The 13,708-nt window shown below is 48.4% G+C and overlaps 2 protein-coding genes across 3 annotated transcripts in view; one reads left to right on the top strand and one right to left on the bottom strand.

The window, feature by feature from the left end:
- The window catches only part of Bpifb2 (BPI fold containing family B member 2), a 19,596-nt gene extending 15,067 nt beyond the window's left edge, over positions 1-4,529 (bottom strand). Inside the window, exons 1-3 of the mRNA XM_021193457.1 lie at positions 4,455-4,529; positions 3,559-3,699; positions 736-829 (exon numbers count right to left, since the gene is read on the bottom strand). Of these exons, the coding sequence (XP_021049116.1) occupies positions 736-829; positions 3,559-3,673 (209 nt within the window). The 5' untranslated portion in view covers positions 3,674-3,699; positions 4,455-4,529. The remainder of the gene's footprint in view (positions 1-735; positions 830-3,558; positions 3,700-4,454) is intronic.
- A 3,172-nt stretch (positions 4,530-7,701) lies between these two features.
- Sun5 (Sad1 and UNC84 domain containing 5) overlaps positions 7,702-13,708 on the top strand; it is a 14,192-nt gene continuing 8,185 nt past the window's right edge. Inside the window, exons 1-8 of one of the 2 annotated variants that reach the window (XM_021194529.1) lie at positions 7,702-7,860; positions 9,273-9,328; positions 9,485-9,559; positions 10,396-10,462; positions 11,114-11,175; positions 11,736-11,785; positions 12,771-12,805; positions 13,340-13,448. In XM_021194529.1, coding sequence (XP_021050188.1) covers positions 7,787-7,860; positions 9,273-9,328; positions 9,485-9,559; positions 10,396-10,462; positions 11,114-11,175; positions 11,736-11,785; positions 12,771-12,805; positions 13,340-13,448 — 528 coding nt within the window. In that variant the 5' untranslated portion in view covers positions 7,702-7,786. The remainder of the gene's footprint in view (positions 7,861-9,272; positions 9,329-9,484; positions 9,560-10,395; positions 10,463-11,113; positions 11,176-11,735; positions 11,786-12,770; positions 12,806-13,339; positions 13,449-13,708) is intronic. The other variant, XM_021194530.1, reaches the window with a different exon arrangement.

Below are 13,708 nucleotides of genomic sequence, written 5' to 3'. Positions count from 1 at the left end.
TAAAGAACATCCCTCCATGGCTTCTGCATCAGCTCCTGCTTTCTGACCTGCTTGAGTTCCAGCCCTGCATCCTTTGGTGATCAACAGTAGTATGGAAATGTAAGCCGAATAAACCCTTTCCTCCCCAACTTGCTTCTTGGTCATGATGTTGTGCAGGAATAGAAACCCTGACTAAGACAGTAGGTAAGTAGATATATTTGTTGGTAATAAGATAGACAGATTTCTTGAACACCCAGAGCCCATGTAATAGCCAGCTGGTATCCCTCTAAGGATGGGCACAGTGGCTATTGTGTTTGAGTTTGGGATGTTTTCACCCCTTTGGGTCTTTATGCATTAAGGGGCTGAGGATAAAGCTGGGATTGTCATTGTGTTTAAATTTGATGTCAAGCATTTGGAAGAAGAGGTTGATACTCTTACCAGATCAGTGGACTCCAGGGCTGCAGTCTGAGCCCCTGAGAGAAAATACTTGTGAACTAATACAGGGTTACCGGGTGACCCCATTTGCCAAGACTTCTTATAACCTCACACCTGATGATGGGTCCTTCTGACCTGGAGAGATTTACTCACCCATAGACCCATGGGCTCATCTGATAGTCCAGACCACTGCCAGCTGAGGCTCTCTGGTAGAGCTCATTTAAGATCCCCCTCCGAGTGAGCCAACACACCACTCCCTTGGCCAGCCAAACATTCCCGCCAGCAGCTGGAACACTCTCTCTGGAGGATGGGAGCACTCACCTGGTAGACTGAAGCACCTCACCACTTGGATCCATGAAATCAGAGATGGTGACCTGCAGGGCCTGCTGGAGAGGGGCTTTCCCAATGTCCGACACTGTGGGATCAGGGCAGGGTGAGGTCAAGTTCCTGGATCCACCAAGCATGAAGAACCCACTATCACCTGTCCTGCCCTTCTGGTGGAGCACACAGGTACCAGATGAGACAAGCTTGGAGTGGTCCACAGGGAAAAGGGCTGCACCAGGCAAGCCCATGCAGTGTGCCCGACTCATCATGCCCTTCCTCCCGCCCCTCTTCCACCCATTCCTCCAATACAGTAAAATCCTTAGTCCTCTTGCAAGGCTTTATCTGAGCGCCAGTTGTCCTTAGAGCTTTCCCAAGTCACCAAGCTCAAGGAACCACTAACCAATCCTGGTATCTGAGAGGCATCCCCTGGGGGGGAGGGGGACAGGAGGGACAGCCTCACCCTGATCACATGTACCTAGGTGTCAGATGCAGGTCCCAGCCCTGCTGTTCACTGCCTGCAGGACTGCTCCATGTCATGCTTCCCCCATCGCTACACGGGCACTGATTACAATGCTCATCTCTTGGGGCCACTGTAAACAGTATGCATGCATGCTCCTGATGCTAGTGCTGTGGGTCTTTACTCGAACAGTGGCTGTCCCCACACAGTGCTCCAGGTATGCCCTGCACTAGTTTGAGCCTTTTTTTTTATTCCTAGACCCAGCTTACAGGGAAGTGAGGACTCGCAGCTGAGAGAGGAGCCTGTCTCTGAACCTGATGACACTCCCCTCACCTGTGCTGGTAGCCCCCCCCCCCGCTACAAAAGACAATGGAATAAAACAGAGAGCTGACAATGAACATGTGATCCAATTACATATGCTGTCTTTCCATTAGATGAGCCATCTGTGAATACAGTAAATGCATTCTCTATGGGCTGCATGTGTAAATTTACAAGGAATACAAAAGTATGCATAGAGGAAAATTTAACAACTTGTTCTTTGGATAATGATTATTAATTTTGCCTAAAGAATTTGCACATGCAATAGGTCAAATATCAGTATTTTGCAGTGACAAATTTAATTGCTGTTTGGAATAAGGAATAAATATTTCTTCAGGTTCTTTTCCAAAAAAAAAAAAAAAAAAAAACAGAGAGCTGAGGGTTCTAGAAGGAAGCATGCGATGAAGCCACGAGGCTAGAACTTGGCTCAGACTCGATAGCATAATGAAAACTCTTTGTTCCCATCTGAGCCTCCATTTCTCCAAGCAAAGAGGAGAAAGGTCACGGCCTCCATGCTCATGATGCCCACCCCAGCCTGGCTGAGCTGAGACTCACACCTGGGCTGTGGACTCCATTCACAGTACTGCTCCCTGGCCCAGGGCCTAAACTCTGGGGCTTGCAGGGTAATGTGGGGAGGACTCCATGGGAAAGCACCCATCCAGGCTTAGAAGCGCTGCGGGCTGCGTAGGTTTCTTGCCAGGTTTCCACCCATTGAGAACAAACACGGGCGGGCGGATGAGCCAGGGAGGCTTGGGGACAAAGGAGCCCTGCACAGAACAAGCAGAGGGCAGGGCAGATACCCCAGGAGGCCATCCTCAGATCCAGGTCCCAGGCATCCATTGCTGCCATGTGTGAATCATACTGTCACGGATCACTGACCGCTTTCCTTGTCTGTCCATCTGCCCGGATGCAAGGTTCTAGAGAGCTGGGCAGGTGCCCTGGGACAAGGGGCTGGGCTCACAGCTTTGTGTTCTGACCATTACAGTCCCTTCTCTGGTCTGGATGGAATCCCTCACACTCTAATCAACTCAGATCTGATCTTTGTGGAAGCATCTCCAGACCCCACTTTGATGGAACCCCAAAAGTTTCCTGAGAGGCAGCTGGTGGGGAATAAAGATTTCTGTGCTGGGATATTTGGCCTTTGTGACTTTGTCCTTCCCCGTGGGCCTCAGTTTCCTCAATGTGCCTTTTCCCATGGGAGAGGGTAGGACTTGAAAGCACCTAGAAGAAAAGCCACAAGGGAAAGACCTGTGTGTCCCCCAACCCCGACCACTGCCCCCCTGAGTGGCTGGGCCCTGCAGAGATCCAACTTCAGAATGTCCCTGACTTACTGCACTTGACATGCCTCTCCCGGGTCCATGTGTGAGCACAGATACCACACAAGCTCATGCGTGCACCTGAGGTATACACCACACCTTCACATGCACATTCGGACACACGCCACAGGCACATAGCTCAAATCACAGCTCCCTGACACTCCGAACTCACAAGAACTCGCAGTTATAAAGTCAGCCACTCAAGTTAGCTGACCTAGGTCCAGGAACAGGCACATACCTATAATACCAGCAGTCGGGGAGGCTGGGGCAGGACTGAGAGTTCAAGGCTAGCCTGGGCTGCCTAAGGGAGACTCTGTCTCACTTTTTTTTTTTTTTTTACTGTTTAAAAATAAGTGTTGATTTTTTTTTTGGTTTGTTTTATTTTGTTGTTTTTAAGCATAAGCCCACACAAGACACAAAGTCACAACTGTGTGATTACATACTACTGATCACCATAGACTCCCTAATTAGCTACTGGGCAGGCAGGACACAGTGACACATAAACCCAGGTTCTCCCCAGGTACACCTGTAATACTAGCATCACAAGTTCTAGAACAGCCTGGGCTAGGATTCCACTCAGTGTTGGAGCACTTACCCAGCATGCACCAGGCTCTGGGTCTCATGCCAAGCAGCACAAAAATTAAAAACGCACATTCCTCTGAGACGCTTGTGTTCATTCAGACCTGGCTCTCACCAGTGCACTGGGTGACAAGTTGGCAGGTCTCTTACCATAATCCAGTGCTGCCTTGTTGAGTCGGACCACAATGACAGGCAAGGAGACAGTGACTACGGTCCGCAGCAGCAGCAGAAGCAGAAGCAGGCCCAGACTGCATGCCCTAGCCATGGCTGCCCCAGCTACTGCACAAGGATCTGTGGGCCAGAGTAGAGACAAGTATCAGGGGGCTGGACCAGAATGTCCATCCCACTCTCGGACATTAATGTCTCAGCCCAGCCTGTACCCGTGTTGAGTGATGGTCAGAGCCTTGCTCCAAACCCCAGACACATACAATTTGCATTTCTGTTTTGGGAATGACTTGCTTTGTAAGAAACCATGAGAGAGTCTAAAATTAGCCAAGACCTGCACCTGCCTTGAAAGGATGTAGCCTTTCCTGAATCCACACAGCAGACAGAGCTGGGGGTAGGGCAGGGCAGGTAGGGGCGCGAGACCCAAGCAGTATCAGGAGATAATGGTGAGGTCATGATGGGGTGTGGAAGGCAGTTATCTACAAGCACAGAAACAACTCATCCTTAGTACCCTACAGTCCAGTTATATAGAGTCAAATGTCCAGCCCATTCTGCCAGACTAGCCTCATGTTCGGCTATCTAGATCTTACCAGGGAAGACCCTTGACAACTTCCATCTCTGTGTCAATCTAGCCAAATGAAGAATGGCCTGAGAGTGGCCTAGCTCCCCTGAGACCAGACCAGCCTAATGATAGCATGTGTACCCAGCTCTGGGAGGGAGGGGTCTCACCCCCATTGCAAGAGCTAGCTGAAACCTGTCGATATGGCACTGGCCGGTGTTCCCCGCAAAGCCGGGGACAGGCAGAGTCAGTCGCAAGGGAGTAGCAGGAGATGGCATCCCCTGGGACCAGAGGGAGAAGTAGCTCCGCAGCTCATTCCTACCTCAGAGGTTCTGAAGGCGGTGAATGCTCAGCCTTGGGATGGTCTGCTTGGAGGGCAAGGGCACAGCCGCTTTATGAGGCTCCCATGCTGCAGCCTGCGGAGCATGAAGCAGGAGCCAGGGAGCGGCCAGTTTGCTTGTGGTTGCAAGTGTTTTCCCTGCAAACATGGCCTTGTCAAGTGTCTCCATGCCCCTGTGGGATGCGTCTGCCACGTACGCAAGCATGGCTGCCAACTGCTCAGAGACCCTGGAACTGGGCTGTTCCCTTCCGTTCAAGTATCTGTTGCTCTCTGGAAGGAGAACTCTCTCCAGGAGAGCTCTCTCACCATACCATCCAGGCCCAGGTAACATCCAGGAGCAAGGGGTGCACAAGCTCTTCCAGAAACATAACTCTTTAAGTACGGGCAGGAGGCTATCTGAGCCCTGATACTGGTCACACACTGAGCCTTCACTCAAAAGGGAATAGAAGACAGTGTGGCTGACCCGGTGTTCCCTGTTACACCCAGGGCTCTCCACGCTCACATCTGTCACAGTAGGAGTAGACCATCCTGTGTGAGAGAAAAGATGGCATGAGTGTGAGTATGAAGTTGCAAATGCACCATTACATATGCACACACATAAGGTCATAGGATGCACCATTACATATGCACACACATAAAGTCATAGGATGCACCATTACATATGCACACACATAAGGTTGTAGGATGCACCATTACATATGCACACACATAAGGTCATAGGGACTGGTATCAGAGGGAAATGGATGTCTGAGGGTATGTAGGTGGCATGGCACAATGACATCTTGGTTAGTGAGGTCACTTCATAGGCACAGGCGTGAAGAGTTCTGTGGACAGGTATGTTGGGCTATTGAGTAAAAGGGACTGTGAGTCTAGGATGGCGATTTGGGGTGCCTGTATGTATGTGAATTCAATGGACTGCTTTCTGGGGTAGAGGGATCATGCACATGAACACATATGTGTGTGCACATATGCACAAGAGACAATGGTCTAGCTGCAGGAGCTCCCTCCTATCTCTCTCAGCGATTCACCTGGGATGCAGACACAAGTGACCTGGGGGGAGGGGATGTTCTCCTACTCTAGAGCCCCATATGACTCCTGATGACCACACCAGCCCAAATACCAGGCTTGGAGCCCAGACCAACCTGGAACTGGTACCAGAGAGGTCTGATATCTATGGAGCAGACACCATCAAATATCTATGGGTTGCAGACACCATCAAATGTTCCTGGAATAGCCCTGCCTCTGAGCCAGTGCCCCTGAACCCAATCTCAGAGGCAGAAATAATGAGGCATCCGAGGTTGCTAAACCCCATTCTCGGCATTGGTTTGCCCACCATCGCTCAAGGCCAGGGCCTTTTGCACACTCATCACACACACAGTGAAGAGACGTACAAATATTGACCGATGCCACTCTCAGTGTTTGCTTTCGACATGAATACTTCCTGTTCTTCAATGCTTCCAACGCAGGGGACACTTGGGTGACATCCAGATGAAACAAAGGGAGAGTCTTCACCAGGACCTTCTCCAGAACCTGCAGCATCTTTTGCAGCCATGGCAAGCCCTATGGGCCAAGCACTTCCTATATGCAAGGTACTCTGCCGACAGCCCCGAGGGGAGTCTTCCACTCAACTCCATACCCTGAGCTGGAACATGGTGAGTGCTAAATAACGTTGAGTAGATGAACTATTAGAAAGCCTTGTAAGAATTAGTGTCAGGATTTAAGTTTCCCCTTTACTGAGCCTTCTCGGGGGCCGCAATGACAAATCACCACACACTTAGAAACTCAAAGACTTATAAGCTTTCTTCTTTTTTTAAATATAGGGTCTCATTATAGCACAGGCTGGCCTCTAAATTGCTATGTAGACAGGGATGACCTTGAACTTCTGATCATCCTTCCTCCACATCTAACAAGCTCTGGGAGTACAGGTACTGGGAGGTAGAACCCAGAGCTTCATGGATGCTAAGCAAGCAGCCTATTAACTGAACTATGCAATCCTGGTGGTCAGAAGTTTAAACAAGTCTTACTAGGAGAGAAAGGTGTTGGTGTTGGCAGAGCTATTGTCCTAGGCTAAGACTTGAGGTGAGGGCTGTTTCTTGGTCTTCTGGCTCCTAGCCCCTCCTCCATCCCCAGCCAGCAGGTTTCTTATTCATACATGTAATATGTGAGGACCCTGGGATAGTCTGAGCCTGCTGGGTAATCTAGGCTATTCTCCCCATCTCAAGGTCATCTGACCAGCATTCCATCCACTAGCTCCAGCTTCCCTATGACCTGGAAATTAACAGATCCCTATGGTCAGGTTGTATCGGGCAAGCCACTTTGTGGACCTGAGATGCTATATCCCGTAGGTCTTTGGCCTGCAGTTCTGAGCCTTGGCCATCAGGGAGTAAAAGTGAATTCTTCTCAGCTTCACAACTGGAAAGGTCAGGCTCTCTTCAGGCAAAGATAAGTGGGGGTGGGTGGGGTGTTAGAGTCTAAGCAGACATTTCCACTTATGGTGCTTTCTTTTTAACCCTAGTAAAAAGGTGGGACTTTATTAAAACAACAGCATAAAGAATGTTACTTCATGTAATGTGAACACCAGCCAGTGAGTTCAAGCCCTGGAAGCCTGAGGCAGCAAAGGGTCTTAGGAGCAAGGAGGGTGGCTTGATTGTTGGCACCTCCATTCTTGCCCAGCCTCTGCCCTGGCCCTCCCTGGCTTATAGCTTCAACCTTCCCATCCTCCAAATGAAAAGTAAGTCACAACGGCATCCTCTGGGTGGGGGGTGTTGGGGTGCTTTGAATATTCTTGACCCAGGGAATGACACTATTAAGAGGTGTGCACTTGTTAGAGTAGGTGTGGCCTTGTTGGAGGAAGTGTGTCACTGTGGGGGTGGGCTTTAAGACTCTCCTCCTAGCCACATGGGAGTCAGTCAGTCTTCTCCTATCTGCCTTTGGATGAAGATGTAGAACTCTCAGCTCCTCCAGCACCATGCATGCCTTGATGCTGCCATGTTCCTGCCTTGATGTCAATGGACTGAATGTCTGATCCTGTACGCCAGCCCTTACTAAATGTTGTCCTTATCAGAGTTTCCCTGGCCATGGTGTTTCTTCACAGCAATGGAACCCTAACTTAGACAAAGTTTCAGGAGACAGGCTACAGACTTGGGATCCATCCAAGTGCTCTATGAGGTCACAGAGCTGGACAGTTCCATCTGACCCAGTAAATTCCATGTCACCTTCCAAGGAATATTCAATGGTGGTGGTAGCAGTGGCAGCCACTTCCTCCTCATTGACTCCCATAGACCTCCATCCTTGGCCCTTAAAAAAGGAAATCAATGCCCCGGACAAGGAACGTCGGGGCCTTGTATACCCTACCTCAAGACACAACTCACAGTGGCAGGCCTAGGAGGTGAGGCCAGCTCCTGCCTTTCCCCAGACCACAGAGTTCCTTGGGGAAAAGCCAGCCTTGTCAACTGTCCTTACAGAAGTAGCTGCTGAGGACAGAGGCTCAACGTAGCTTTCTCTAGATCTCCTGGGCAATGATAGAGCACAAAGCCGTTATCATTTTAGCATGTATTTACTGGGTGCCTACTGTGTGCTGTAGCCTGCACAGTGAGCTGAGAGTGCGGTATTGCATCAATCCCACATGCTCACTGCCCCACTGTATCTCAGGCTAATGCTGGGAACAAGGAAACAGATATCTATACTCTCCTTTTCAAGAGCCATCCAGTTGCAGGCAACAGGGATTCCCTTTTGAAATGATACCTTTTTCCAAAAAAAAACAGATCATGGGGAAAGGAGGAATTTCTTTAAAACCTGAGCATTTTAGTTTATCCTTTTATATCGTTGTCTCAGCCCTAGTTTTTAAGTTGGCATCTGATTGTTTTATCGGGTGCAGTGTGGTGCCACGTTACCACACTGAGAGACATACATGTGAGATGGGAAGTTACAAACTCATCTATTCTGGTTATTTTGAGGTGCACTGAGCACCCTGACATGCCACATAGGCCTCAGGAATGCATGAATCTTATGTTTGAGGAAGGCCGATACTATGTTAGCACATCTGGGCAAGATGTGAGACTTGTTCTATCACTGTAACAAAGCACCTGTGATAATCAGCTAACAAAGAGAAAAGGTTTGGAAGTTCTAGGCCATAATCAAGAACCTAGTGTTTGTTTGTTTGGCTGGGGTTGTTTTTTTTGTGACAATATGACATGGCAAAAGTATGGAGAGAAGAGCAATCACTTCATGATCCAAGAAGCAAAGAAAGAAAAGGGGAAAGACTGGCAGTCCACAGTCCCTTTCCAGGATATGTGCCCAATGACCTAAGGACTTCCTAGTAGGCCTCACATCTTAAAGGCCTACCTCTAGAAACCACCACTCTGGAAACCAATTCTTTAACCCATCTGGAAACATCAAGTATTCAAAATACAACAGCTAGATGTGTTGATTTCTTAGTAAGAACACACATAGAGAGTCAAATTTAAAAATGTTTAGTGATTGTTAACTTACAAAATGAAGAATGTTTCTATATCCCTAACCAAGCGGGGCCAAGATAGTTCTCCAGTGTTTCACCAATCCCAGGCTCCTGCTGAGCTGTGTTCTTCCTTCTTGTCAACAGGTTAACCTTAGGTGTAGCGTCATGGAGACCCGTGACTGTCTAGGGAGGAGGAGAGTAGGAATGGCCTCATTTCAGCAAAATAAAAAAAATTCTTTTGAGGTCAGCCAAACCTTGTCTGTCCCTGGTTCTCAGTCTGGAATGTGGTGGCACCACGGATCTTGTACAATGTAAAATGTGATTGTGAACCTTGTCATCCTCAGGGGCGTCCAAAGAAGCTGTATGAGCAGAATGGCAGAGCCAGCCCCAGCAAACATGAGTGAGCAAGGACAGAGTCCTGGGACTTCACTGGGACCTGGTGTGAGAAGCTCAGAGTAGAGCATCAAAGACCCATCCACCAAGCCCGGGGACCCCGGGTCTCTGCAAGCCCATGTCCTGAGGCTGGCAGAGACCTTGTGATCTATGTTCTCTGCAGATGACCCTCTCCTGTTACCTCTCCACATGAACACCCCAGGCCTCAGCCTAGTCCAGATGATACTGGGATATATGTGTAAGTATATATGGAATAACTTGATGACCAGGGGACAGGGGACAGGTTAGCAGCTTCAATCAGGCTCTTCTAGAACTTAGGTGGCCCTGGATGGCAGTGTATTCAAGGAGCTACAGGCTTCCCCACCAAATCCAAGTAGTGCCTCCCTAGAGGGAGAAGTGGAAGGAGAGCTTGCTGCTATAAGAGGAACAGTCCCCAGGGCTTTCTCTACTTTGACTCCATTTCCCACTCACCCATCCATCCATCCATCCATCCATCCATCCATCCATCCATTCATCCATCACCCACCCATCCATCCTCTGTCCATCCACTCAACCACTGAGACACTCAGTGCTTCTCCTGTATTTTTATCTGTTCCTATAGACAATCAATCCTCTGTTCATTCATCAGTCCCCTGGCTCTCCATTTTACTATCGACCAATCTTCCAAGCTACACGCCTACCCTCTTCTCCATTCTCTTCTCACCCGTGCACACACCTATCATCTACCTGAATCCCCATTTCCTAAATTAACTAAACCTTGCTCCACACTCCAGAGATGAACCCTACAAGAACACAGCCCTCTCCAGGCTCCCAGTGTCCAGGGATGACATTAACACACACCATCTTTTGTGCTATCTAGTATGCCAGGCTTTATTAATTGCCATCTCCAGAAGAGGCATGAACTCATAGGCCATAAACTTCTGGCAGTTTACATGAGCTGAGCCAGGGGCTATCCTGGGTTCAACCACCAAACCGAGATAATCAAGGTATCCCCCAGTTCCAGGACAGGCAGCGAGTTCTCACCATGGGACCTGAATGAGAGTACACCTTACTGCCCTCCTGTCTCCCCTTCAGCCTGGCTCACCTACCTAGCCTGCTTCCTGAGGACTCAGGCCCAGCAAGTTTTCCTTAACACCTGCAGGTAAACAGGGGAGAGGGAAATATAGGGGCAGTGACAGCTCCTTCATTAGTTGCTCTCTCCCTACTAGTCAGACCAGATGAGCCATCCTCAACCTGGCTTTTGCCACATTCCCCACCCCAGACTCACTGTAGCTCTCTATTGCTCAACTCCCCAGCATGAACCTTGGCCTGCCATTCTCTTCCTAGATGTCTTCCTAAATGCCTTCCTTTTGTGGACCCACAGGGCCTGCAAGTCTTGGTCCCCGAACACCCCTACCCAGGTTCCTATGTGGTTCCTTTGCCAGTGTTCTTCCTGTCCAGAATGACTTCACCCCATATCCACTTGTTTCCCTGAGCTTGCTTTGTCTACATAATCTCTCTTCTGAGATGTCCACCTCATTCACCTAGTTAAACTTTACATTTTAAATATCTCTTTCATGGCTCCTCTGGGAGCCTTGCCTCCCTCCACCACCACCATGAGCTTCTAGCCAGGCTAAGATTGCAGGGAGAGGTGGGTGAATCTGGAGGCCCTAGAAGGAGGGGGCATTAGAGCTGATCCCTAAAGGATGGGAACTGAAGGAGACAAAGCACAAATAGACAGAACAATGGAGCACGGAAGGGGGACCTGCCAGATGCTTCTGCCGACCCTGACCGTGGCCGTTCTGCTTCTCAGATGCAAGTTCTTCTGCCAGAAAGTCATGGAAAAGATGGGCCTTCTGGTCCTCTGTGTTTTTGGTGAGTCTCCAGGGTCCTGCTTAGGTGGAGGTGTCAGGCTTGGGCCCACTGTGGAAGAGGGGGCCCAGGGTTCTAGCACAGTCACGACTGTCTCTCATGCTGCCAGTTACCCCACCTGTCTTGAGAGGGCTGCCCTGCAGCTTAAGAGAAATGAACATTTAGTTGCAGAGGCCAAGAAATGCTTTGAAAACTTGTTAAAATTAAGAACAACAAATATTTTTAAGGGCTTTAAATAATAGACTCAAGCTAGCCTAGAGCTCATAAAAATGCAGATAAGACCCACCCTGACTTCTCTTTGCCCACTAAGCAAAAGGCTGAAATACAAGGTGGAAGGAGGTGTGTGTTGTTTACCTTGTGTGACACACATCTCACAAAGGACATCATTTGAGCACGATGCAGATATTACACTATTCCTATTTTACAGTCGAGGACACTGAGCTATGCAGAAATTAAGTAACTTCTCCCAAAATTACACAAGCCTAACCTAGATGCCTCAATTCCTGACCCCAGGCTTTGAACCTTTGAGTTAAGTGGGTCATTCTTACTCTTGTGGCCCACAGGCTTCTGGATGTTTTCCATGCACTTACCATCAAAAGTGGAAGTGTGGCAGGTGAGTGTAAGCCCCTCCACAACCCATGGCTGATCTACCGAATCCAGTCAATATCCCCACTGCAGTTTCTCTTACTCTCACCAAACCTGGATGATAGCTCATTCTTGACTCACCCCAGACCCATAGCCACCGTTGCCACTCTAACCACCAGGAACCCCTCTCCCCTACACATGTGACTCTCAAGGACTGCACATAGTCATCTGACCACCATCAGATGGCTTCCCTATCTGTCACTCAGCCCAGAAGTGGCCCAGCTCCTTTCTCTAGAACCCCACCTAAAATAAGGCTGTAAGGAACCACACTGCTCTCTCTACTCTGCTTTAGTGAGTCAACGGGCTTTGTTTTCTGGTGAAAAAGAGAGAGTCAGAGCTCCTGATGGAGAGAATCACAGAGACCTACAGAGAATGGGGGACTTGTCTCTACTCTGCTCTCTCTCTCTCTCTCTCTCTCTCTCTCTCTCTCTCTCTCTCTCTCTCTCTCTCTCTCTCTCCAAGAGAGATCACAACCTCCAGGGATTCCAAAGGAATCCAGAGGAGGTCACATTTGCCTCTCTCCTCTGTTATCTGTTACGATGAGCATCTCCCCAACTATACTGGTAACCCCTAAAGAGAGCAGACGGAACTGATTCATACAAGCAACAGCCATTTCAGGGAAATGGCACAGGGAACTGCCATTATCAGTGTTGAGTGGCTGGTTATCAGATGGGAGTGTGAATAGAGGAAGAATGGATAGGGGGATAGATGGATGGATAGATGGATGGATGGATGGAAAGATGGATGGATGGATGGATGGATAGATAGATGGAAGAATAATGAGGGGTAAAGCTTCAAATTAGGGTAGCTGATGAGTGGATGGATGAGAGAATAAAAAGGAAAGTGGATGAATGGATGGCTTTACCTCTATGATAGAGAACAGGGATGAAGCTCTCACAGGCTCAGGTTAGACCACCTGATAAAGCTCTCTCCTCTCTTCAATGCTCCGCTAGGATGACAGCATAAGTGGTCCATTGCAGAGCCTGAGGTAAGAGAAGGCTACTTAGTACTGTTTTCCTCTAAAAAGCTCAGCTACAGTTGGAATTTGGGGTGTGTCCTTAGCCAACATTCAGACCAGACTGAACTTAAATCCTAACTCCTGAGAATTGTATATGACTGAATTTAAGCAAGGCACCCCTTTTTCTGGACCTTTGACTCTTCATTTGTGAGATTTCATTTGCTTTCATGTTGTTCTGGGTAAACAGAAATGTTTTAAAATGTGAAACATCTTAAATAGTTCCCGGCTCACAATCGGTGCTCAGTAAATGGTTTCTGGAAAGAAATGTTAACTAACAAGCTGTTACCTGGTGACAGTGTTCTTGCTTAGACAAAAATTACTCATGAATATTTTGGAAGGATTGAGCTGGACTTACAAATATTCCAAGCAAAAAGAAGAAAAGGAATAATGTTTTAGGAATAAGAAGCTGAGGTTTGTGAGTGGTAGACCCAGGAGGGGGAAGGTTTTAAAGGTTGTTCAAAAAGGTACCATAACAGTCAGTTCTCGTTTTACCTCTTTAATAAGGATGTACCAGGAGAAGGTACGACATCACACTGGGGAAATCCAGGACCTACGAGGTAGCATGAACCAGCTCATTGCCAAACTCCAGGAGATGGAAGCCATATCTGATGAGGTGAGTTTCTGCCATTAGGCCCTTTACCACCCAATGTCTTTGTTGATAAACTGTTTTTTATATCCCAAGTTATCTGCTTCCTTGGTTTCATCCCTCATTTTGATGGAGTGTACCTTCCCCCCATGAATAACTTCATGCAAAAGAGTAAAAGAAGAGAGTTACATTTGTGTGTGTGTTTGTGTGTGTGTGTGTGTGTGTGTGTGTGTGAGAGAGAGAGAGAGAGAGAGAGAGAGAGAGAGAGAGAGAGAGAGAGAGAGAGA

Source organism: Mus pahari, chromosome 3 (assembly GCF_900095145.1).
Source record: "Mus pahari chromosome 3, PAHARI_EIJ_v1.1, whole genome shotgun sequence".
Classification (NCBI taxonomy): Eukaryota; Metazoa; Chordata; class Mammalia; order Rodentia; family Muridae; genus Mus; species Mus pahari.
The sequence above is the reverse complement of the archived record's forward strand: the minus strand, read 5'-3'. Positions and strand labels throughout refer to the sequence as shown.